Source organism: Pinus tabuliformis, chromosome 2_2 (assembly GCF_031772625.1).
Source record: "Pinus tabuliformis cultivar Carrire ecotype Pingquan chromosome 2_2, CPIR1, whole genome shotgun sequence".
Lineage (NCBI taxonomy): Eukaryota > Viridiplantae > Streptophyta > Pinopsida > Pinales > Pinaceae > Pinus > Pinus tabuliformis.
The window spans coordinates 1,084,662,586-1,084,685,887 of NC_142300.1; the positions used below are offsets into that span (position 1 = coordinate 1,084,662,586).

The 23,302-nt window shown below is 38.2% G+C and overlaps 1 protein-coding gene across 1 annotated transcript; it reads left to right on the plus strand.

Annotated features, from left to right (window-relative positions):
• Positions 1 to 17,266: 17,266 nt before the first annotated feature.
• LOC149197155 (purple acid phosphatase 15-like) lies at positions 17,267 to 23,076 on the plus strand. The gene is made up of 6 exons (XM_089408579.1): positions 17,267 to 17,279; positions 17,726 to 17,944; positions 21,871 to 22,094; positions 22,180 to 22,365; positions 22,491 to 22,775; positions 22,900 to 23,076. Exons 1-6 carry the CDS (start codon positions 17,267 to 17,269, stop codon positions 23,074 to 23,076), a joined length of 1,104 nt encoding a protein of 367 aa, XP_089264705.1.
• Positions 23,077 to 23,302: the final 226 nt, after the last annotated feature.

Consider the following 23,302-nt stretch of genomic DNA (forward strand, 5'->3'; position numbering starts at 1 on the left):
GTATACTATTGTTGTCACTGTACATTACTGTTATTACTATGGTTTTAAGTGTCAAGCCCTTCTGACTACCCTATCCCCAACATTTCAATGTAAGTTTCCTTAATAGGTTTAAGGTCATTAATGGGACTCCTTAATAAATTAATTGCACAATTGCGTAGGGACTGGACTGAGTTGCTGCAAAGTCAGTGGCTGGGTCCTAACCCCTTCACCATTATTATGTGTGATTACACTTTTGTTAAATGAAAACTTGGAACTCTCAGGAAACAACAAAACTACATCTCTTTGGACTCAGTTAATAATTATGATTATACTATCTTCCTTTAGCCATATATAACACCCTCTTCTACTTAAATGATTCAGTGGGTTCAAATCCATCTATAACACCATCTTCTACTTAAATGATTCTGTGGGTTCAAGTTTTCCTATAATATCATTTCCAGGTTTTACTGTGTCTGGTCCAAAGTTTACTATCATACTCAATTTCATAGTTTTATTAGACTCGAGGGTTATTAGTTCCAGTTATTAAGTTACATATTATCCTCTCATCCTTGTTCACACCATCAATACAAATTGCACTTGAACTACCAATTTGCAGCAAAAGAAGTTTATAACATATCTTTATACATTCATCATTCATTCTCAGATCTATATCATAGGGAAAATATAAATTCTAGATTTTACTTTCATGTTTTTAACCATAGTACTAATAGGCACTATTCCATGCAAAAGTACTTAAAAAATCTTAAATACTTATATGTTCATTGAAATTCCTCGAATTCAAATTGAAATTCCTCGAATTCAACAATGTGATACCTTCTTCACCCAACAGTAAAAAAGGAAATGACTTCCTCTTCTACACCGAACAACATGTAACATTATTCTCTGTTCTTGAATAAGGCAATAGACCTCAGTACTGCAATCCTATCTTCTAGCCTCTTATTCTTTTTAGTAATGAGGTTATCCACTGGCTCAAGTCCAACTTTTGATGTCCCTTTTGTTACTCCACTTTCACTTCCAAAAGCTGACTGAACCCCTTTATTTCCACTGAGACCTAGGAATTTGTAACTGTCTTAATTGTTCCTAATTTCCTAGAGGGTGGAATTCATTTAGAGTCTCCCTTCTTGAATTCTTAAATTTCATAATATATATAAAAAAACCAATATTATTACGATTTAAATATCCATCTAAAAAGACATTGGACTTTCCAGAGTCCCATTTACCAACAAGATAAAATAGTTTATATCCATCTAAAAAGACATTGGACTTTCCAGAGTCCCATTTACCAACAAGATAAAATAGTTTTGACTACTATCCGGGAGGTACTGTAGCCCATGAAACAGACTATGATAATACTGTATCTATACACTTTGATCTTCCTAAGTAGCTTCCTTGAGGCTTCAGTGCTTCCATTTCACTTTAGCTTGCGTGATAACTCACTTCCACAGCATTGTTTCTCTCCAATCACAAATAAACAAGAGTTCCACCAAAAATTCCAGTCCGGTTCAACCTGTCAAAACACCATTAACACCATTAGTTATTCATTCTATGTGGGTTACAATATAACACAAATTCATACATACTTGCACATCTTTCCAATTAACATTTCTTTAATAGTGATAAGTGAAACACATTATGTACTTATATGTGATGATGAAGAGCAAGCTAGTAAGATATTGATCCTACCCTTTCCAAGACTTAGGAAGGGCCACAATAGTGGGGTGCCAATTTAGCATAGTTACCCAATTGTAAGGCCACTTCGTATTCCCTGAAACTTCTCTTTCTATCTACATAAGGTTTTTGTCTATCTTGAGCCGTTTTGAAGTTCTATCAAACTTTTTTCACTTCTTGTTCGATTTCTGCTAACATTTCGGATACTATGATCATAAGTGATCATCTTTAACTATTCATGGTAGATATTGTTATAGACAAATTTAATCAAATGGAGGGAATAGTCCCATTTAGTTGGTTGTTGCATCACATACATTCATAGCATGTCTTCTAGAACTTGATTTACATGCTCCATTTTCCCATTGGATATGAGCCCTGTAAAAAGATATTTCCATAATGAAAATGTCAATTTTACGTCTCTATCTGATATTACTAATTTTTTCATGCCATGCAATCTAAATATCTCTCATAAAGATGTCTTATATTTCCACAACTTTATAAGTGGACTTAACAAGAATAAAATGAGAAAAGTTTCTCAACTTGTCCACCACCACCATGATGGAGTCATGCTAGTTATGAAGTCCAATGTAATCATTTCTCACATCCACTTAGGTATAGGGAGTGGTTGGAGTAGTCTAGTGGGGTGTTGATGCCCAACTTTAACATGTTGGCACTCTAAACACTTCGTCAAATACAACATGATGTCCTTCTTGATCGCATAGAATAGATTATGATAACCTCGGTGAGCAATATAATGACTACAGTGAAACTAATCTAACAACATTTATTTGAAGCTTACCTCATTGGGGACATACACCCCATCATCATTGCCATAATCATTGGTTTCCCTTAGTCCTACATTTGCATAGTTTGTTTCCATAAAAATTTATATTCATGATCCTTAAGGGCGGCTTCCTTGAGTTGTTTTACTTGCCTTTAAGGTTTCTTATATCAAAGTCAAAATCAATCAGTAATGTTGTCCAGTGAGCTTGGTGTGCATTTAAATTGGGTTTCTTAAAGAAATTAGTTAGACACCTATGGTCTGTCATAAGTATAAATTTCTTTCTTAGCAAGTAATGGTGCCATACCTTTAATGCACCCACTCTTAAGGTAAGCCCTAGATCATAAGTTGAATATCATTGCTCATGCTCTTTGAAATTTCATGACTCATAAGCCACCACTTTACTGTCCTGCATTAGAACTCCTCCAACTTCTTGGCAGGAATTCGTACAAATGGTAAAGTCCTTTTCTAGATAAGCTACTTTCAATATTGGCACAGATGTTAAAAAATGTCTTAATTACTCAAAACTCAGTTGACATTCTCTTTTCCATTTAAAAAATCTCCCTCTTTTTGTTGTGATTTCATGGGGTATACAATTCTAGAAAACCCCTCGATAAATCGATGATAATAACCTGCCAAACCCATATCAATCCAATCTGAGATTATTTTAATCTTTTCAGGGTCAACATAAATGCCTTCAAAAGATATCACATGCCCCATATATTGTATTTGTTCTTTAAAAAAGTCACATTTGTTGAATTTGGTGTAGAGTTGATTTTCTAAGGTTTAGAGAACAATCGTGACATGCTCCCTATTCACTATTGCATTCTTTGAGTAGATTAGAATATTGTCAATAAAAAATAGAATGAACTTGTCCAAGTAGGGGTTGAAAATCCCATTCATCAAACTCATAAAGGTTTCTGAAGTGTTAGTCAACCCAATAGGTAGCACAATAAATCCATAATTTCCATAATGTGTTTTAAATAGTGTTTTACATAAATCCTTGTCTTTAATGCGAATTTGATGATACCTTGATCACATATCAATCTTAGAGAATACAATGGTTCCTTTTACATGATGAAATAGGTCATTTATTCAAGGTATAGGATATTTGTTTTTTATTGTTAAATTATTTAATTCCGTATAGTCAATACAAATCCTCAATGTTCTATCTTTCTTCTTAACAAACAACATGGGTGCTCCCCAAGGCGACACAATTGGTTGGATATACCCTTTATGAAGTAATTCCTGTAGCTGCATTTTGAGTTCACTGAACTCAAGAATACTCATATAGTATGGTGTCTTTGACACCGATGCAGCTCAAGGAATAATTTCTATGGTGAAGTCAATGCTTATTTTTGGAGGTAACCAAGGTATGTTTTCTAGAAAAGCATCACTAAACTCTTAGATGACATGCATACCTTCCATATATGACAATTTATCCTTCAAGTTGGCATATCCAACGTGTACCACGTATATTTGACAACACTTCCACACACATTTCTTTAACTAGTTAGCGGTGATTAAACGCAAATTAATATTTATTTTAATACCTAGTACTTCTTTTCTGTTTCCTTCCTCTGTGAGGAAACATATGGTTTTATCCTTAAAATTTACTAACGACCAATGACCTTCTAGCCAATCCATTCCAATTAATACATCATAAGAACCCAAAGGTAATATATTTAGATTTACCTTGGTGGATTGACCTCCAATTTTTACACGACAATTTTGTACTGTGGTTGTCACTACAAGTTTTTCCCTTGTGGCATTTCACCAGCCACAAGGTTTTAAATTTCATACATGATAATTGACATTTTGCAACTATTTTTGGACTAACATAACTAATAGTTGTTCTTGGGTCAATCAAAATAGACTAAGTCTCGTTAGTTATCTTACCTTCAAACTCCACCATAGCGGGTTGATACTCTGCCTGATGATCCTCTAAGGTATCATTAATCTTGGTTATGTTCTAGCCATATCTCCAACTGTGGAAGCCTCCTAAATACTTGCTGTAATTCCATTTCTGCCACGATGAGGACAATTCTTGCAGTAGTGGGGTTCCTCGCACCGCCAACACTATAAGGGAAATTTTGATGTTTGTTCAAGTTCTCTCTTGTTATGACCTTTTGCTATTTTGGCTTCAATTGAGTTTTAGTTTCATTTTCGATACTTTCCAAAGGTTCCTCCCCCTCATTTTCTCTGTATAGGCTTCATCCCACCTGATCTGTTACCTTTAAAATTGCATGAAAATCCTTTCTTTCCTCTTTTTGCCAACGAGTACTTATTACCTTCACCTTTTCGTTCTATCTACTCATAATAGATATGGGCCTTTCAAATAGTTTAATCCATTGTCTTTGGATTGTTGAACTCTATTTGTTCTTTCATATGAGTAGGTAGACTACTTAGGAAAGATTGTACCTTCACGTTTGGTTCTTATATATATAGAAAGTACCATAGTAAGGAAGCAAAATTGGCTATAAACTCATACATAAACTATTTTCCCAACTCCAAGTCATGGAATTCTTTCACTTTCTCATCATAAAATCTTTCCATCCAGTATTTACCCCATGCTTGTCCACATTTCAAACTGTTTCAATATTTTCCCACGAAAGATTGTCTTTATCTAGCAATTGATAAACAACTAGTTGAGCCCTTAAATGATAATCATATTCGTATTTCTGAAAATACTGGTTCATATTAATCAACCAAGCTTATGTTGCCTCTCCTACTTCGCCGGCAAATAATGGAGGTTTAGTTTTCTTGAATTCTCCCTATAACTGAATTTTGGGCTTCTTAGTCCTTCTACCTTCGGAAGTATTTCTAGATTCTACCTCATTATTATTCATCCGAGTTTCCTCTATTTCCATAGGACCTCTCTATTTTTTCCCTGTATCCTCTCTCTGTCTATTGTCTACACTAGGATATCGATCCCTCATATTCTATCAATCCAAGAGAATTTTTAGGATTCTCTCTTGCTCTAACCTCAATCTCTCTTTTTTAGTATGCAAGTTCATCATTTATTCTCGTAGTTGTTGAATGATCTCTAGTATTACAATAGTCTCATTTGTCCTATTTTGACCCAACTAAACCCATATTTCTCCGTTAGGTGGGATAGTTCCTTGTCCCCTTCTCATATTGTTCCTTTGCTCCTCTCTGTGCATTTAAACATTTGGTCATTGATAATTTTCTTGCATAAGGCCACATTATTGGAACGTACAGCTCTCATACCACTTGTAACATGCTCAATTAATGTTTATGCAATTTACCACATATGAAAAGAAAAACATAAAATATATATAACCATGACATTATATACATCGGCTTAATCTTGTCAACTTAATAGAAATGTACAAAGGTTTAAACGTGGTGACAGGAGTTAATGCATTGTTTTTATTTCATGTTACACCTTTTAATTTACATTTCCATAATTTATATCGCGTTACTATGTTTTGGGTTAGGTGGCCATTTATGGTCCCAACATAGCACAAAATACTTTACCTACCATCGATACCTTTGAGGTTTTTGTTATAGCTCCAAATATCACCTTATGTATTTGTGACGCTTGGTTTAGGGTTTAGGGAAACCCCTCCTTCGAGACTTGGTCGAAATATTTAAAAAACAATGTTTTATTCCGCGTACGTGACTTTGCCCTATATTAAACACATGTACATGTGGGTCAGTATATACCCAACCCATGTATATGTCTTAAAACACTTGAAAAAAATAAATTTCCTTAATTATGGGTGGAGATAACAGGTTTTACCTGTTGATTACCTATTAGTGCCCATGGCCCAACTCTTCCAAACTATTTCCCAACTAAAAAACTACTTTGGGAGAAGTATAAAAAGAATTCAATGGGAAGGCCTTAAGGAGGAGAGAAAATAGAGAATTACTCTACTGAGATTATCCCCTGATCAAGTCTGAAGGTCGTTGTGCTTCAAGCACGTCCCCAAGTTTAGGAAACCCTTGTTTCCTTGATAGTTGATATCCTTTCATTTGTGGAAGATATCCTTGTGTTGGTTATGGAAGTAGTCCTTTGAAGACCGAGACTGGATGGACCTCGAGGACGGTTCCGCTTGGAACCGGAAGAGGAAGACTCAGGTGAAATCTTTCTATGTTTTTATTATAGTTATCTGCAATAAAAGAAACACTCTCTTGTTCTTGATATCAACTTTGTTCATGCATCTAATGTTGTTGTTATGGTTTATGTATGAATGACTATTTAATGTATAACTAACCATCTACATATATGTTATAAAGTTGATTTCACTATAATGCTTTATCTATATGCTGTTGTGCATATTTTAATTGGTTGTTTTGTGGGTTCAAAGATCGTGAGGATTTGTAGAGGGTTTGAACCCTCGCTGGAACTACATAAATGAAGGACCCCCGGGTATGTACATCCTTGCATAGTTTGCTCGTTTAAGGATTTTTCTTGAGGTATGTGCTTATTTCTTGCTATAGATTACTCGTGTACTGCTAGGGTTCTGACACAAAGCCCTAGGGGACTTTATCCCTTAATAGAATTGATGACTCCACTAGGGACAACAATCTTTTTGTTCCTAGTTTGAGTTATTTAGTGCCAATGAGGGCTTAGCTTTTAGTTTTCTTGTTGTGATTGTACTGTCTGCTTCTGAAGCAACTCAGACTTCAAGTCTGATCCTTGTCATCTGGCCTTATTTTTTTTTTTTTTGTAAACCTTTACATATGCACGTTTGTCGAGTTATAGAAGTGTATACACACTAGTTTCTCTGGACTGAAACCGTGTATAAGCGGTTTTCTTTTGTCTGAAACAAATGTACACGCACCTGTGTAGAGACACAGTCGCGTATACATTTGTTTCACATGATTTTTTCAAGTATTTTTATCTGGAAATATTTGTTTCTTGGCCTGTGCACTTCCTGAGTGGTCAATTTCAGTTTTTGGATTTTAGTTTTTGAGTGAGTCTACTGTTTCAATTTCTCTCCTGCCTTGAAGAGTTTTTAGTCTTGGTTTGCTTTACAGTGATTGTTATCATTTGTGTTTGAACACACAAGGCTTCTAGTAGAGTCTCTCGATTGTTTTGGTTTTCCAGAATAGAAGATTGCTTGAAATCTTTGTGTCAAACTTCATTTTTATGGTTTTCTTGCTTTGCTTCATGTTAAGTTTGTGGCCATTCACTTCTTCTTGCTTTTCAAAAGTTTTTGTTGACAAGTTTCAAAGCGTGCCTTTCCTGATTTCATGATCAGTTTCTTAAACCTCTTTTTGTTGCTTTTTAATTGTTTAGCGCATCTTGAAGCATTTATTTTGTTAAGTTTTCATTCGTGTTGAATTGGCAACTTGCAAAGTTTCCTTTTGATTTGCTTTCGGTCGTTGAGTCTTTGGTAGCATTTTGAGTACTTTTGAAAAGTTGCTTTTATTTATTTTTTGAAAAAAGAAAATTCCTTCAGAAACATTGTTTTTTCTTTCTTTGCCGAATTTTTGTTTGGTTTCTTGATCTGAATTGGATCCTTAAAACACTTCCATGACTGTTTCAAATTTTGTCAAGCTTTGAAATCTTATCAATGACGAGCTTATCAGAAATGACCTCTAGACAATGGAAATTTGTGGCCAGCATCGAACAACAAGGACCCTCGGTCAAAGCGCACTCATCATTGGCCTATGGAGACTGTGCATGGATGAAAATTGGCAATCACAAGCCCAGATACAAAAATATAGGAAGTTTCTGATATGCTAATCGCGTATCGCACGGCAAAACTCTCAGTGAAGGAAAGCCGCGAGCGCTCGGTCATGAAGAATACAAGAAATCGTCAAAAGGTGGGTCCCGTGCCCAAAACTGGTAGGAAATCACATGCACTTCGAGTGGTAATTGGGTTTGGCTAAGTTCAGTGTGATGCCACACACCGGATGACATGCGTCCAGTGGATGTGAGAGAAAACTGCTTACATCGCGTGAGTAACGGTTGAGAAACTTACCCGTTCAATATAGATGGAGACTGTAGGATCTAAAGGCTCCAAATCAACGACGAAGAATCAACCTGATAGAAGACCGGATTTGATGGGGAAATAGACTGAGGTACATGAGATTTGAGGTCCGATGAGTTGGCAGAGGAACAGTTTCGCAGGAAATCTTGGAGCAACAGAAATAACGTTCATTCAAGAAGAACTAACACTCAATTCGTGAGGAAATAGGTGGCCACCTCTCTGTGAAGCATTACACAACGGTGATGACATAGGGCAGGAGAATTCCAGTGGACAGAGCTAGGCGATCTAGAGAGCCGGGAAGTGGAAACAAATAATTAGGGAGCATATTGGCTTTAAGCCACGAATAGACAAAGAGCAAAAAAAAAAGAAGTAGAGAGAAAGAAGTGAATTGTAGAGAACACAGAAGCCAAGTTGACTTGTAGAGAAAAGGAAGCATCGAGCATATATAACAGAGGGAGTTCGAGAGTTTGTGAACTCTAGGGAATGCTTGAGAGGTTCAAGAAACTCCTCTATGTAGACCTGTCACATATTGAGTACCAAATTGGACTCATACCACTGAGATCAGTTGAGGTCGAGATTCAGTAAGGGGGAGTCTATGTACTCTAGAGACTTGGGGGATCCAAGTACAATCCTATTGATCATTCTTTGTTAAGTGAGACTTAAATTGAGCTCCTTATTGTAAAATATCTGCTTTAAGACATAATAGAAAAGGCCACCATGGAAGGTTAGACCAGGAGACGTAGCCCAGGAGGATTGGGCGAACTCCTTATTAAATTTGTTGTGTTTTGTATTTGCTTACTATGATTCTCTTACTGTTTCAATTTCTTGTGTATTGCCCAATCTTATCGATCCGTTGCTTAAAATAACATAGGCACACCCCAGCACATGGGTCTATAATACCTTAATTAATTAACTGAGATCATTCACGAGTGATTTCAAATCAAGTGGTATCAGAGCTCCTAGGTTGTTAAGGTTAGACAAGCTTGTGCTAGATTTTGTTGTTGAATGCTAACTATATCAAAGATTGAATTAGGAGAAGGAGAATTGGTTGAAACTAACCTAGAAATTGGAAGATTCTATCAATAGAAGAAAATTTCAGAAGAAAGCCCCTTGGGACCAGACCCTCAATTTATAGATAATTTCCTGGTCATGAGGTCCATGGTAGAGGAAATGTATAGCGACTTTAGGAAACATAAAGATGAAGATTCATCAGGCTCCAAACAAGATAAAGGAGAAGAAGAGTCTCTCCTCCATGACCACTCAAAAGTCAAAGGGAAAGAAGAAAATTTTCTCACACCTCCTAATAGCCCTGAACAAAAAAAGAAGACATCTTTGATTACATTAGATGTTAAATTTGATTAGCCAATATATGATGGAGAGTTGAATGCATAGAAGCTGGATAATTGGATTAGAAAAATTGATGTTTATTGAAGAGCGCAGAGTATCGACTTAGACAAGAGTAAGATTCATCTGGCCAGCCTACGTCTCGAAGGCACTGCCTTGGTAAGGTGGGAAGGAAAGACACAAGCTAACATGAAGAAACATGGTAACATTCTTTTTGTCTAGAGTGAATTTGTTTCTCCAATCAAAAAGCAATTATATCAACTAGCTTACATGTAGTAAGCCATGATGAGCTAGAAAACTCTTCGCCAATTGGAAGGGCAAAGTGTACAAGGTTACACCCAAGAATTTAGGAAAAGAGCCTTGATTCTAGGAATTTCATTAGACTCTCCCAGACTCTATTGAAGTACATAGGTGGTCTATACAATTACATGAGGCACATCATCCTCATGTTTAATCCCACTAGTATAGATGACATATCTGTGCAAGCTACGCATCTAGAAGCAAGAGGAAAGAATGGGAACATGGAAGTTGGGGGATCATCCAAGCCCATTGCAAGCAAGAATAAGGAGAAAAGAAAACAGAAATGGAAAGATAGGAAGGCCAACACTACACAGAAAATCATGTCTTCATACACTCACTGTAAGAAGGATGGGCATGATGATGAGCACTATTGGATTCTGCATCCGAAGCTAAAACCTAAGAAGTTCGAGGGCAAGAAGAAGAAGACTACTATAGCTATTCAGAATGGTTTGGGGTCGGTCTTAGGAGATGAAACAACCATTGTAGCCATAGGTATAAAAGGTTGTCTGCTTTAGAGAATGCAGAAATCAAGAAGTGGGTGTAGGAGTTTCTTGAGAAGGGGTTGATCAAACCTAGCACATCACCATGTGGGTCTCCAATTGTCTTGGTGAGAAAGAAAGATGGCTCGTGGAGAATGTGCATTGATTACTGAGCACTGAATAATATAACAATCAAAAATCATTATCCCCTTCCTTGCATAGATGATCTATTAGATCAATTGAAAGAAGTTGTTTATTTTTCCAAGTTAGGCTTGCATAGCGGATATCATCAGGTCAGAGTTGCAGAACAAGATGCATGGAAGACTGCTTTCAAAATAGAGGAGGGATTGTATGAATGGTTGGTTATGCCTTTTGGCTGAACTAACGCTCCTACTACTTTCATGAGAATAATGAATGATGTACTAAGACCTTTTTTTGATGATTTTGTTATTGTATATCTAGATGACTTTTTATATTTAGAAAAACATGGTAACAACATTTAAAGCATGTTAAGCAGATAGTAGATGTTTTGAAAAGAGAACAACTTTATGTTAAACTCTCAAAATGTGAATTTTGCAAAACATCTTTGAATTAGCTGGGTCATACAGTAGGGGGTGGTGAATTGAAGATAGATCCCTCTAAGGTGGTAGTCATTATAAACTGGCCTAAACCAAAATCTGTAACAGAAGTTAGAAGCTTCTTAGGAGCAGCACAATATTGGAGAAAGTTCATTTCTAACTTTTCCTTAATTGCAGCTCCCCTATATGCTTTAACAGGATTGAACAAGGTGTTTTAGTGGGGAGGCAAATAGCAGAAAGCCTTTGACACCTTGAAAGAAAAGATTAGTACAACACCAGTACTAGCACTGCCTGATCTTCAAAGACCATTTGAGATCCAAACGGACGCCAATGACTATGCCATGGGAGTATTATTGATACAACACGGTAAACCCATATGTTATCATTTTGAGACATTTAATTCTGCAATAGTTAACTATCCCACATATGATAAAGAATTATATGCATTAGTACAGAGTGTGAAAAAGTGGAAACATTACTTAATGGGCAAAGAGATAGTTATACATACTTATCATCAAGCACTTCAATATCTACACTCCCTAACTAAGTTGCAACAATCAAGACACTATAGATGGATGGGTTTTCTATAACAATTTCATTTGGTCATCATATATAAAAAGGGCATACACAATAAAGTTTCACATATGTTATCTAGACCAGTTATAAATGCATCTAATATATTTAAGCATAATTCAGTATTGCATGAGAGCTACATTGAACAATATGCTCAAGATATAGATTTTAAATATGTATATGCAACTTTAAGTCAAGGAAAATGAGTAGAAGAATTGGATTATGACATTAAGGACCAACTCTTGCATCATTGTGGGAAGCTATGCATTCCAAAAACTGAAAGAGTAAAGATAATTCGGGAAGCACACACTTCTCTAATATCAGGTCACTTTCGTGTAAGTAAAATGGTTGCACATCTGCAAAGATTTTTTTATTGACCAAAAATGAATGAGACAGTTTCTAGATATGTAAGAGGGTGTACCATGTGTGCTAAAAGCAAGCCCAGCAATAGAAAACTAGGTTTGTACACTACACTACTAGTTCCTTGTCATCCTTGGGAAACTGTTTTCGTGGATTTTGTTGGAGGACTGCCTAAATCTAGGAAAGTTCATGACTATTTGTAGGTTGTTGTGGATAGGTTTAGTAGAATGTGTATTTTGATACCTTGTAATAAACAGATTACAGCTGAACAAACTGCAAAGTTGTTCTTTCATCATGTATGGGTTCATTTTGGATTACCCACTTCCATTGTATCTCATCAAGACACCCAATTTTTTGGGGGAGTTTTGGTCGAGTTTGTGGGAACTGATGGACACCAAACTGAAGAAAAGCATAGCCTTTCATCCACTGACAGATGGCCAGATAGAAGTAGTCAACACGATAGTGATCCAGTTGCTCAGAGGCTATTGCAGCAGGCATCCCAAACTTTGGGATGAACATTTGTGTTATGTGTAGCATGTTTCCAACCAAGCAAAACATTCTTCTACACAGAGATCTCCTTTTGAGACATGCTTGGGTTTCACACCAAGGTCTCCCTTGGATTTTGTCTTTGGAAAAGGCATAGCAGTTGATGGACATAGTGATGTGGATAGGGCAACCAAGTTCATTGAACAAATCCAAGAGATTCACCAAGAAGTATAGGAATAGCTAGAAAAGAGCTAAGCCAAATACAAGGCAAAGCATGACAAGCATCGGATGTAGCATAGTTTCTAAGTTGGTGATCAAGTCTAGCTATATATCAGCAAAGATAGAATGCAAGGTGAAGGTAAAAAGCTAAAGTCAATAAGGTATGGATCTTTCAAGATACTTGAGAAAATTGGTGAGAATGCTTTTCGTCTTGATTTTGTTAATGCAGATAGCTTGAGACTATTTGAACCTTCATTAATTGAAGATCCTCAAGAGCAGAGTCAGTTGCCTTCAATTGATGATCTGTTACTCGAATATCTAAATGAATTGCAGGAAGACACAGTTCTCGACAGGAAGGCGAGGACGAAGCATAGGGGAGATCTTGAGTACCTCAAGATTGGACTCAAGGGTTCAAAGCCAAGTAGTGAAAAATGGATAGAGATTGGATAAGTGAAACAACTATACCCTCACTTATTCGTTGCCTGAAAACCAACTTTTGGTCGTCTAAAAGCTTTTTAAGTGGGAAGGCCATGATCTAAATTGGATCCTTAAAGCATTTCCATGACTGTTTCAAATTATGTCAGGCTTCAAAATCTTATGAATGACGAGCTTACCAGAAATGACCTTTGGACAATGGAAATTTGTGGCAAGCATGGAACAACGAGGACCCTTGGTCAAAGCGCATTAAATGTTGGCTGATGAAGACTGTGCATGGACAAAAATTGGCAATTGGAAGCCCATATCCAAAGACAAATGCAGTTTCTGATACGCTAATCACGTATCGCAGCACAAAACTCTCAGTGAAGGAAAGCCTCGATCGCTCGGTCACGAGGAAAACAGGAAACCATGTGGAAACTGTCAGAAGGCAGGTTCTATGACCAAAACCGACAGGATATCACGTGCACTTCGAGTTGTAAGTGGGTTTGGCCGAGTTCAGCATGATGCCACACACTGGGTGACACGTGTCCAGTGTATGTGAAAGGAAACCTCTTACATCGTGTGAGTAATGGTCGAGAAACTTACTCATGAGATATGGATGGAGACAGTAGGATCTGGAGGCTCCAGATCAGTGGCAGAGAATCAACCTGATAAAAGACTAGATTTGACAGAGAAATAGACTGAGGCACATGAGATTTTAGGTTTGATGGGTTGGCAGAGAAATAGTTTCATAAGTAATCTTGGAGCAATGGAAATAACGACCATTCAAAAAGAAATGACATTTAGTTCATCAGGAAACAGGTGGCCACGTCTCTGTGAAGTGTTACACAACGATGATGATGCAGAGTAGGGAAATTCCAGTCGACAGAGGTAGGCGATCCAGAGAGCTAAGAAGAGGAAATGAACAGTGAGGGAGTGGATTGGCTTTAAGCCACGAATAAACAAAGAGAAAAAAAAAAATAGAAGTAGAGAGAAAGAAGTGAATTGCAGAGAACAGAGAAGCCGAGCTGACCTGCAGAGTAAAGGAAACATAGAGCAAACAGAATAGAGTGAGTCCAAGAATCTATGAACTCCAGAGAAGGCTTGAGAGGTTCAAGAAACTCCTCTTTGTAGACCTATCAAGTATTGAGTACCAAATTGGACTCATACCACTGAGACCAGTTGAGGTTGAGATTCAGTAAGGGGTAGTCTATGTACTCTAAAGACCCGGGGGATCCAAGTACAATCCTACCGATCATTCTCTGTTAGGTGAGACTAAAATTGAGCTCTTTATTGTAAAATCTTTGCTTTAGACATAATAGAAAAGGCCATTGCTGAAGGCTGGATCAGGAGATATAGCCTAGGAGGATTGGGTGAACTCCTTATTAAATTTGTTGTGTTTTGTATTTGCTTACTATGTTGCTCTTACTATTTCAAGTGCCTGTGTATTTCGCAATCTTATTGATCTGTTGCTTGAAATAACATAGGCACACCCCAACACATGGGTCTGTAATACCTTCATTAATTAATTGAGATCATTCACGAGTGATTTTAGATCATTTATTTTGGTATTTTAGAGTGATTTGGGATCTTTGTGTTTAGTCCTTCTTGTTTTGGGAAAGATTTTGTGTTCAAAATTCTTATTCCTTTAAAAAAACTTAAGTTGGATTATAAAATAAATTACTTTCATTTTCTTTTTAGAGTAATCTAGAATTTTTGCATCATCATGTACATTTTGCATTAGGGTAGTTTCGCACCATTAGAGCATCAATAGTTTTTTTATTTTTGTGAGTGTGAAGTTCGTTACAAGAAAAGAAAAGGAAAAGGTTTATTCTTTTAATAGAAGTTTCTTAGAACCCAAGTAGAAGTTACTTTTCATCAAAGAACAAACAAGTGCATTGCATATAAGTTAGTTTTTCATTAATTTCTTTTGCGTCAATGAACACCATCAATTTCACTTCGGTATTGTCCCTTTGACTTAAAAAGAACAGCCACTTGAAATCAAGTGCTAATAAAATAAACTAGAACTTTTTATATTGTCAATAAGTACACCAACAAGTTTTAGGTTATTTAGGGCCTTGGATTAGGTGAGAGGAAAGTAAACTCTCCAAGGTCACTCTAAATTGTCAAACGTAGAAGTCTGAGTAAAGACTGAAAATCCAATAGCGTTAGGGAGACCAGGAAAGCTCCATGAATCAGAGTCACGCATGAGGGTTTTTGAAGATAAGGATGAGAGATACCCCCTCTCTTACTTGTCAGATCTTACCTTACGATTGTTCCGCCTAGCTTTTGACACAATTTGGTATCTTTAATTACCTACCCTAGAGATCCACACAGGTGGTTGCGGAGGGGAATCTCGTGGCACCTTACGTCGATGTTGCATCACTTTCAATGATATCTCTTGAGGGCACCCTTATGAAACTTGGGGGCTTGCATCGACAAAGGTTGTTGTTTGGAGGTTAGCGGAACTTCCTTTGATATATTCGCTAGTAAACCTAGGGCGTAATTACCCCAGCCTATTTTTGGAAGGCCCTTATTATTCACTTTCTTGTATTTTGGTGTCCAATCCTAATCACCTCGAGCGCAAATACTTGGAAGTTGTTTGATTGTTGAATTATTTAAAGACATTTTTAATGTGTATTCTGTGCTCCTAGTCAACCTAGCTTTCAAATTTATTGAGTCTTTAAGTAGATCTTATTAAATAATTCAAAGTGGCTAACTAATCACTTAGATAGTCCCGTAGAATTCGTGGGCTTTCACCTACGAGTCGAGAGCCTTCTCCTAGAAGGTGTAGGAGCGATTCTGCCAGTGGTTTTCAACCAGTGGCAACTGGCACATCCAAGATTGATCCTCCACTTGGGGGCATGAGTGTACAAGGTAGACTTGGTACTACCACAGAGCTATAGAGGAACACACCAGTTCTTTCTCACGTACTCTTCCAGTCGGAAGATAACATTGAGGTAGAAGAGCTCTCAGAGTTGGTTGCAGCTTTGAATTCTCCTCTCTCTTCTAATCATCCAGACTTATTGTTATACGTTGGAACTCTGACACAAAGGCCTTCAAGCCCATGTCCACACACAAGCAGCCTTTTGATGACCACTATTGGAAGCATGGCATCCACCACGAGTGCCACGAGTATGCAGACTCCTATATCAATATAATGGGGAGGAACTATTTCCATGCCTTTTGCGTCGTTATTTGGATCTATTGCTAGCACATTCTTGTTTGGCTCTACTTCCATTCTGCCGATGAGTGGAAGTTCCCAAGTGCATGCATCAAGTTTTGGATTCTTCCCTTTTGGAATGCCCTCTCAAGGTATTCCTTCAGTTCCATTAAGTGTACCATTAACTACCTCCACATGCATGATGAGTCAATCAGCATCTTTTTAGGGGTTTCCTTTTGGAAGTGGTCATATACCACATTCCAATCTGACAGTGGGGTCTATGCCTTTTCTTTTCATAGGTCAAGGCACTAATCCTTTTCAGAGTTGGACTAACCTTGCGGTTAGTGTGATCGGAACTAGGAATCCATTTTTCGGCCAACAAGGGAATGTGCCGTACTCCTCGGTCAATTTGTTGCAAAATTTTCCACCCTTATCTAATGCTTAGAACCCTTACCAAGGGTTTTCCACTTCGTATAATAATTCGTTAGGGGGAAACTTTGCCAATTATGGAGGTGTTTCGGTTGGAGTTGGTCAAACTTCAAGTTTTCCTAGACCACAAGGGTCACCTTTTGGTTCAGCAGGCTCTACTAGTTACTTCAGGAAACCTGGTGCATTCCAAAATCCAAGTCATTCTTTTCAGACTTTCAGGAACCTCGCCCAATCTGGATGGAATCCCCAAGGTCCTCCGAGAATTCCTTTTCTAGCCACACTCAATCTGCCAGACATGACTAAGTTAACGAATGATCCAACCAGATACAATTTGGCTTGGCCTCGAGTCCCAACAAAACTTCCATCGGATATCCAAAAATTCGAAGGGAAGAGTGGGGAAGACCGAGGCAACCATGTAACCACATTCCATTTATGGTGATCATCGAACTGCCTCATCAATGATTCGATTAGGTTGAGATTATTTCAAGACACCTTAATTGGAAATGCAGCTAAGTGGTATATAGAGTTGCGAGGGGGCACCTTTACATCTTTCACCAATTTGGCTAACATTTTCTTAAACCATTTTCAGTTGCCTATCCGTTACGAATCTGGAATTGAACTTCTTCCTAACTTTCATCAGGACATGGCTACTCACATTTCTGATCATATTTAGGAATGGAGATGGAGAAAGAGGCTCTTTAAAGCTGAAATTCCATCTGAATTCTGTCTCAAATGGTTTTCTAAATCATTACAACCTGAGATCTCCAAGGATGTTTCTATGTCTGGAATTTATTCCGATGAGCAGGCTATCTTTTGCACCCAGCAGTTCGAACTGATATATTCTCAGTCTGGGACCCTTTAGAAGATCTTGCCGGACACTCCTAGATCCACGGTTGATTTAGCGAAACTGAAGCTAGGCCCACATGCTGATGGTATTATTAGATTGATTGATGCAAATGCAGTGAACCTTCTCAGCCAATTGCAGCAGTTCCCTATACAGACTGCTTCTTCTAATCAAGTTTCACCGTTTACTACTCCACCTTCTCAACGTTCTTCCGTAAACGCCATTCAGGCTTCTAACCCTAAAGGAAATCAAAATTTCGATGGGAAGAAGAAGGGACAAGCTAAAAAGAATAATCAAGATGGGAAGGGTAATGTGAATAAGCTTGGCAATAATGTTGGTGAGGGTGGAAAAGAGTCTAAGAAGAAAGTTAAGCTTCCATGCAAGCTATGCAGTGGAGACCATTTGACTCATCTCTATCGAAAAATTCAAGATGCTCAGTGTTTGTTAGTGCAGCAAGGGTATTCTAGCTCCCAAGCTGCCTTAACCAACCCTTCGCCCCAAGGGTAGCAGTTGCTTGCTGACGTGAATTCGAACCCTAGTACCTCTACACAGGGAAACGAGGAGGGGTTTGACAATTCCTCAAATGTTTTCATGATGGGCTCTCACGTCAATCTGGCCACATGGTCACGTGATTATGGTGAAGCTAAAACATCCAAGTATAAATCTATTCCCAGAACTATGGATCCACTTCATATTGAGCGACTCTCTGTCGAGTCTATACCTCAGATACAAAAAGGTTCTGCCAAACACACAACTATCAACCCTAATGCTAGGGTAGCCTAGAAGTACTCCATTATGGAGGATGTGGCTCAAAGTCCATGTGCTATGTTTGCATTAGAGGTACTCTAGTCATGTCTAGCTCAACGAAGCGCTTTGCTTTTAGTGATAGGGATAGTCGATCCAAACAATTCTTTAGTTCTCACCCTTGACATGGTCAATGTCAAAAGAGACTCCCTTATCATATGGTTTTTCAAATAAAGTCTACTTACCGGAAAACTAACATTTTTTGAACAGTTATAGATGATGGAGCTTCCACGTGCATCATGTCAATGTCATGTTGGAAGGCCATTGGATCACCTTCGGCTGTTCCTTCACCCACACTCTTGATAGAATTTGACGGTCACTCTCATAGGCCACACGGGATTATCCCAACCTTTTCTATATGTGTTGGAGGAAAGGTTGTTAATATCGAAGTAGACATCGTTGATGCCAACCTAGACTACAATCTCCTCTTAGGACGAAATTGGATTTATGAAATGGATATCATTGTTCTGATTCTATTTCGAGTCCTTTCTTTTCCTCATGAGTGGAAAATTTTTAAGGTTGATCAATTGGATTATTCTCGAGTTGACCCTCATGCAAATATGGATTCTACTATTCCATTGCTCGATAACCCCCATCAACCTATCGAGAATCTAGGAGTTGGGATGTATTCTTCAGTGATGGTTACATTTGATCTTCCCACTCCTACAGCTAGAATTATTGTCATTTCATCTTCCAAAGAGTCTTCACAAGAAGAGTTATTGTCGACTCGTTATTTTTCAGACCCTTGGACCTTGCCTTTGCCTACAACCACATTAGATGAAGGAAAAGTTGGTGGAATGGCATTCCCTATATCTAGAGCAGAGCTTAGATATCAGTCCATCGTTAACTCTGTAAATGACCATCCTACTCCTTTTTCAGAGGAAGAGTTAGATGATTATGTGGCCCCAACTTAGACCCTTGACTCTACTTCTGCTATGGATTGCTTAGATGCGGTTTTCCCATCTGAAGAAGCAATCTTAGAAGTAATGATGGGTGTAGATTGACCTTGGGAGGACTTACACCATCGTTCATATTTTCTTCCCCCATTGCAAGAAATTGATTCTAGGTTCTCCAATCTACTTACTAGCGATGTTTGTATGGTTTCAAACCCTTTGGCTCTAGCACAAATTTGCACCGAAGGTAACATGTCGGTCATTTCAAAAAGCATACCCATAAACATCTCTAGGAACCCTAAGATCATTAGAAATGTCTTCATTGGAGCCAAATGTTCACCTAAAGAAATTCAAATTTACACCGACCTCTTTAAAGAGTTTCGGGATGTATTTGCTTGGTCTTACGAAGAAATGCCTGGTATTGATCCATCCATTATTCAACATGAGATCAAGATGTATGAAAACGCTAAGCTGATCCGTCAGAAGCTTTGACTAGTCAATCCTAGGAAAGCAGCAGCTATTAAAGCTGAAGTAGAAAAGCTATTCAAGGCAGGTTTCATATACCCCATTCCTCTAACACATTGTGTTTCTACTCTAGTCCCGGTTGATAAAAAGCAAGGAACGATTCGTGTATGCATTGACTTTAGGGATTTGAACAAAGCTTGTGTGAAAAATAATTACCCCACACTGTTTATTAATGAGATAGTTGATCAATGTGCGGGTAATGACATTTTTTCCTTCATGGATGGATTCTCCGGTTATAATCAAATATCTATCTATCCAGAAGACCAACATAAGACAACTTTCATATGTCCGTGGGGTACCTTTGTGTTAAAAAAGATGCCTTTTGGTCTTAAAAATGCTGGAGCCACATTTGAGTGGACCATGTCATATGCTTTCCATGACATCAAGCATGTCATTGAAGCATACTTGGATGATTTAGCTGCTCATTCTCAAAAGAGAATCGATCATCCTAGTCACCTTCGGTTGGTTTTTGAAATATGTCGATTTTACAAGATCCGGTTGAATCTAAATAAATGCGTTTTCATGGTTACATCTAGTCAGTTGTTAGGGATCATTGTTTCAACTGAAGGGATTCAAGTTGATCCCTTCAAGGTGGAGGCAATAGTTGAGTTGCCTCCCCCGTCTTCCATCCAACGACTTCAAACTCTTCACGGGAAGGAAAATTTCTTGAGATGGTTTATAGCGAACTATGCTGAGATAACTAAAGGGTTTATGCATTTTCTCATGAAAGGAGTTCCATTTTTATGGGACGACTTTGTGAAACGATCTTTTGATGCCTTGAAGCAGGCATAGATCTCTGCCTCCCTTTTGAGTCCACTCAATTATTGTAGCGATTTCATTTTATATCTTGCGGCTGCAAAATCAACCATAGGTATGGTTCTGGCTCAGGAAGATGATGCTACTATGGAGCATGTCATTTACAACTTGATTCAAGGCTTGGTAGGCCCTGAACTACGCTATTCTCCAGTTGAGAAATTAGCCTTGGTAGCTATCCAAGCTATCCACTCGCTTCGCCATTATATTTTGCTATGCAAAACATTTGTCTTAGCGGCAGTCAAGCCTTTCCAATTTGTCCTCAGTAGGTCAGTGATTAGGGGCAAATACAATCAATGGATTTTTAATTTACAAGAATTTGATCTCAAGTTCTTGTGAGCCATGTCTAAGAAATCATTGGTTTTTGCACGAATTAATTTACGAGCTTCCTTGTGGAGAAGATACTGATGAGTAGGAAAGTTTTCTCGATGAACATCTATTCCTCATCTCTTCACAAGATCCCTCGTATGAGATATCATAATCTATCTCCAAACTTTGAAGTTCCCTCCTCCTCCCTCCAAGGATGACCATCGAAAATTACGTCACCTAGCTAAGAACTATGTCATCATTGGCGATACATTATATCGCAAGGGGTTGATTTAATCCTTAGGCGTTGTTTGACCTCAGTGGAAGCAGAGTCTGTGCTTAATGATGGCCACACTCGAGCTTGTGGTGGTCGAGCTTGTGGTGGTCATCTTTCACGGCTTGCTATAGCCCATGGTGGTCATCTTTGAGGGCTTGCTACAGCCCAAAAAATCTTGCCTGTGGGCTACTTTTGGCCTCCGCTTTTCAAAGATTGTATTGAAGGGGTCAAACATTGCCACCCTTATCAAGTCTATACTAAGAAGATGCACATGCATCTAGCTCCTCTTTTCCCTGTTATCACTGTCGGTCCTTTTACAAAGTGGGGTATTGACTTTACTACTTGTAATTCGCCTTGAGGAGCAAATCAGAAGTACATTATAGTGGCGTTAGACTACTTTACGAAGTGGGCTCAGGCCATGCCCACTTATAAAAATGATAGTGAAACAGTGGCATTATTCCTCTCCAATCACATTATTTCACATTTTGGTATCCCTAGAGAGATTGTCACTCACCATGGCAGTCATTTGGAGAACCAACTAATGTTCCAATTGGTTCTTAAATTAGGCTTCCAGTAGGAGCATTATCCTCAAGCCAATGGCCAAGTAGAAGCCGTGAATAAGTCATTCAAGATGATCCTTCAAAGGACAATTGACAAAAATCACTCCAATTGGCATCTCATGTTGTATCTCGCTCTCTGGGAGTACCGGAACTCAAGATGGGGGCGTCCAATTTGCATCCTATAACACTAGATTTGCAGTCCCATCTAGGGAATCAGGATCGCGGAACAATCTCTATTATTCTTTCAACTCCGGAGGAGTGCACTTAGTGATTCTAGAATCGTACACTGACTATAACAGAACCAGTGATTTATATAGTTTATATTGAATTGAAGCTACATTCATATTATCATTTTGCGGATACTAAACAGAAACATGGTCTATTAACACGCCAGCAGTATAGATGGCTAGAGAGATATCTGAAGCACGTGGACCTAAGTGTGACACCATCGCTAATTGCATCGTGGCACAGCCCTTGGTACAATAGTTACAGAAGCCGTTATCAGGAATTCGAATGCATGAGGCAACAGATGGAAGATCTTCCTTACGACTATGGCGTGGACCTTGCTTTCACTGGACATGTAAGAGGCAATTAAGAAAACATGTATCTAATGCTTAGGAGATTAGAACACAATTGCATAGGATAGATATTTTTTCTCTGATGTATCTATTCTGAAAGTCCTGAATATCTTGTATGATAATCTAGGTTCATGCATACGAGAGAATGAATCGAGTTTATCAGTATGGGTTGGATCCATGTGTCCCTGTATATATCACTACAGGGGATGGAGAAAACATTGAAAGGCTTGTCACGCATCACACCGATGACCCTGGATACTGCCCCAATATCACAGACATACACCAGCCAGAATATGGAGGTGCGTGTCCTTTCATATACACCTCTGGTCCAGCAGAGGGCAAGTTGTGCTGGGATAGGCAGCCAGAATGGAGTGCTTACCAAGAATCGAGCTTTGGTCATTGCATACTTGAGGTTACACCTAGCTATACACACAAAAATATATCCAGAGACTTCAGTTTTAGGGTTTTCCTGGTTCGGTTAGTAATTAAGGAATTTTATTGTGCATTGCAAATGACTTCGCATATGTTTCTGCCAGGTACAAAATTCAACACATGCATTATGGTCCTGGCACCGGAATCAAGACGCATATGAGAGTGCAGGAGACCAAATTTTTATTGTCAGAGACGATAAAAAATGCTCTAATCTGCGCAAGGCATGTGAGAGTGCCTATGAACAAATTTGTAGAATAGGTTCCGAAGATTGTTCGACGTAAAGAAACGAGCGAAGTAGAAAAGAGATATCTTCGACTCGGGGAAAGAGACAGGGTAGTGCCCTCGCGAGATTCTTTATATAAAATGGCTTTAGAATTTCTTACCATTACATTGGTTGATACGTTAAATCCTATGGTAGATTTAGTGAGGGTGGTCAAAAAAATGTTTATTTTGACGTTGTTTAATATATAATTGCTTCAAAAACTAGGGTGTTTTACCTTATGTGAG

Excerpts from the sequence above, each read along its gene's own strand:
- LOC149197155 (XM_089408579.1), top strand. Across the intron at positions 17,945-21,870 it reads TAAGCTTGGCAATAATGTTG|GACAATTGACAAAAATCACT; the intron begins GTGAGGGTGGAA and ends GATCCTTCAAAG. Across the intron at positions 22,776-22,899 it reads TTGGTCATTGCATACTTGAG|GTACAAAATTCAACACATGC; the intron begins GTTACACCTAGC and ends TGTTTCTGCCAG.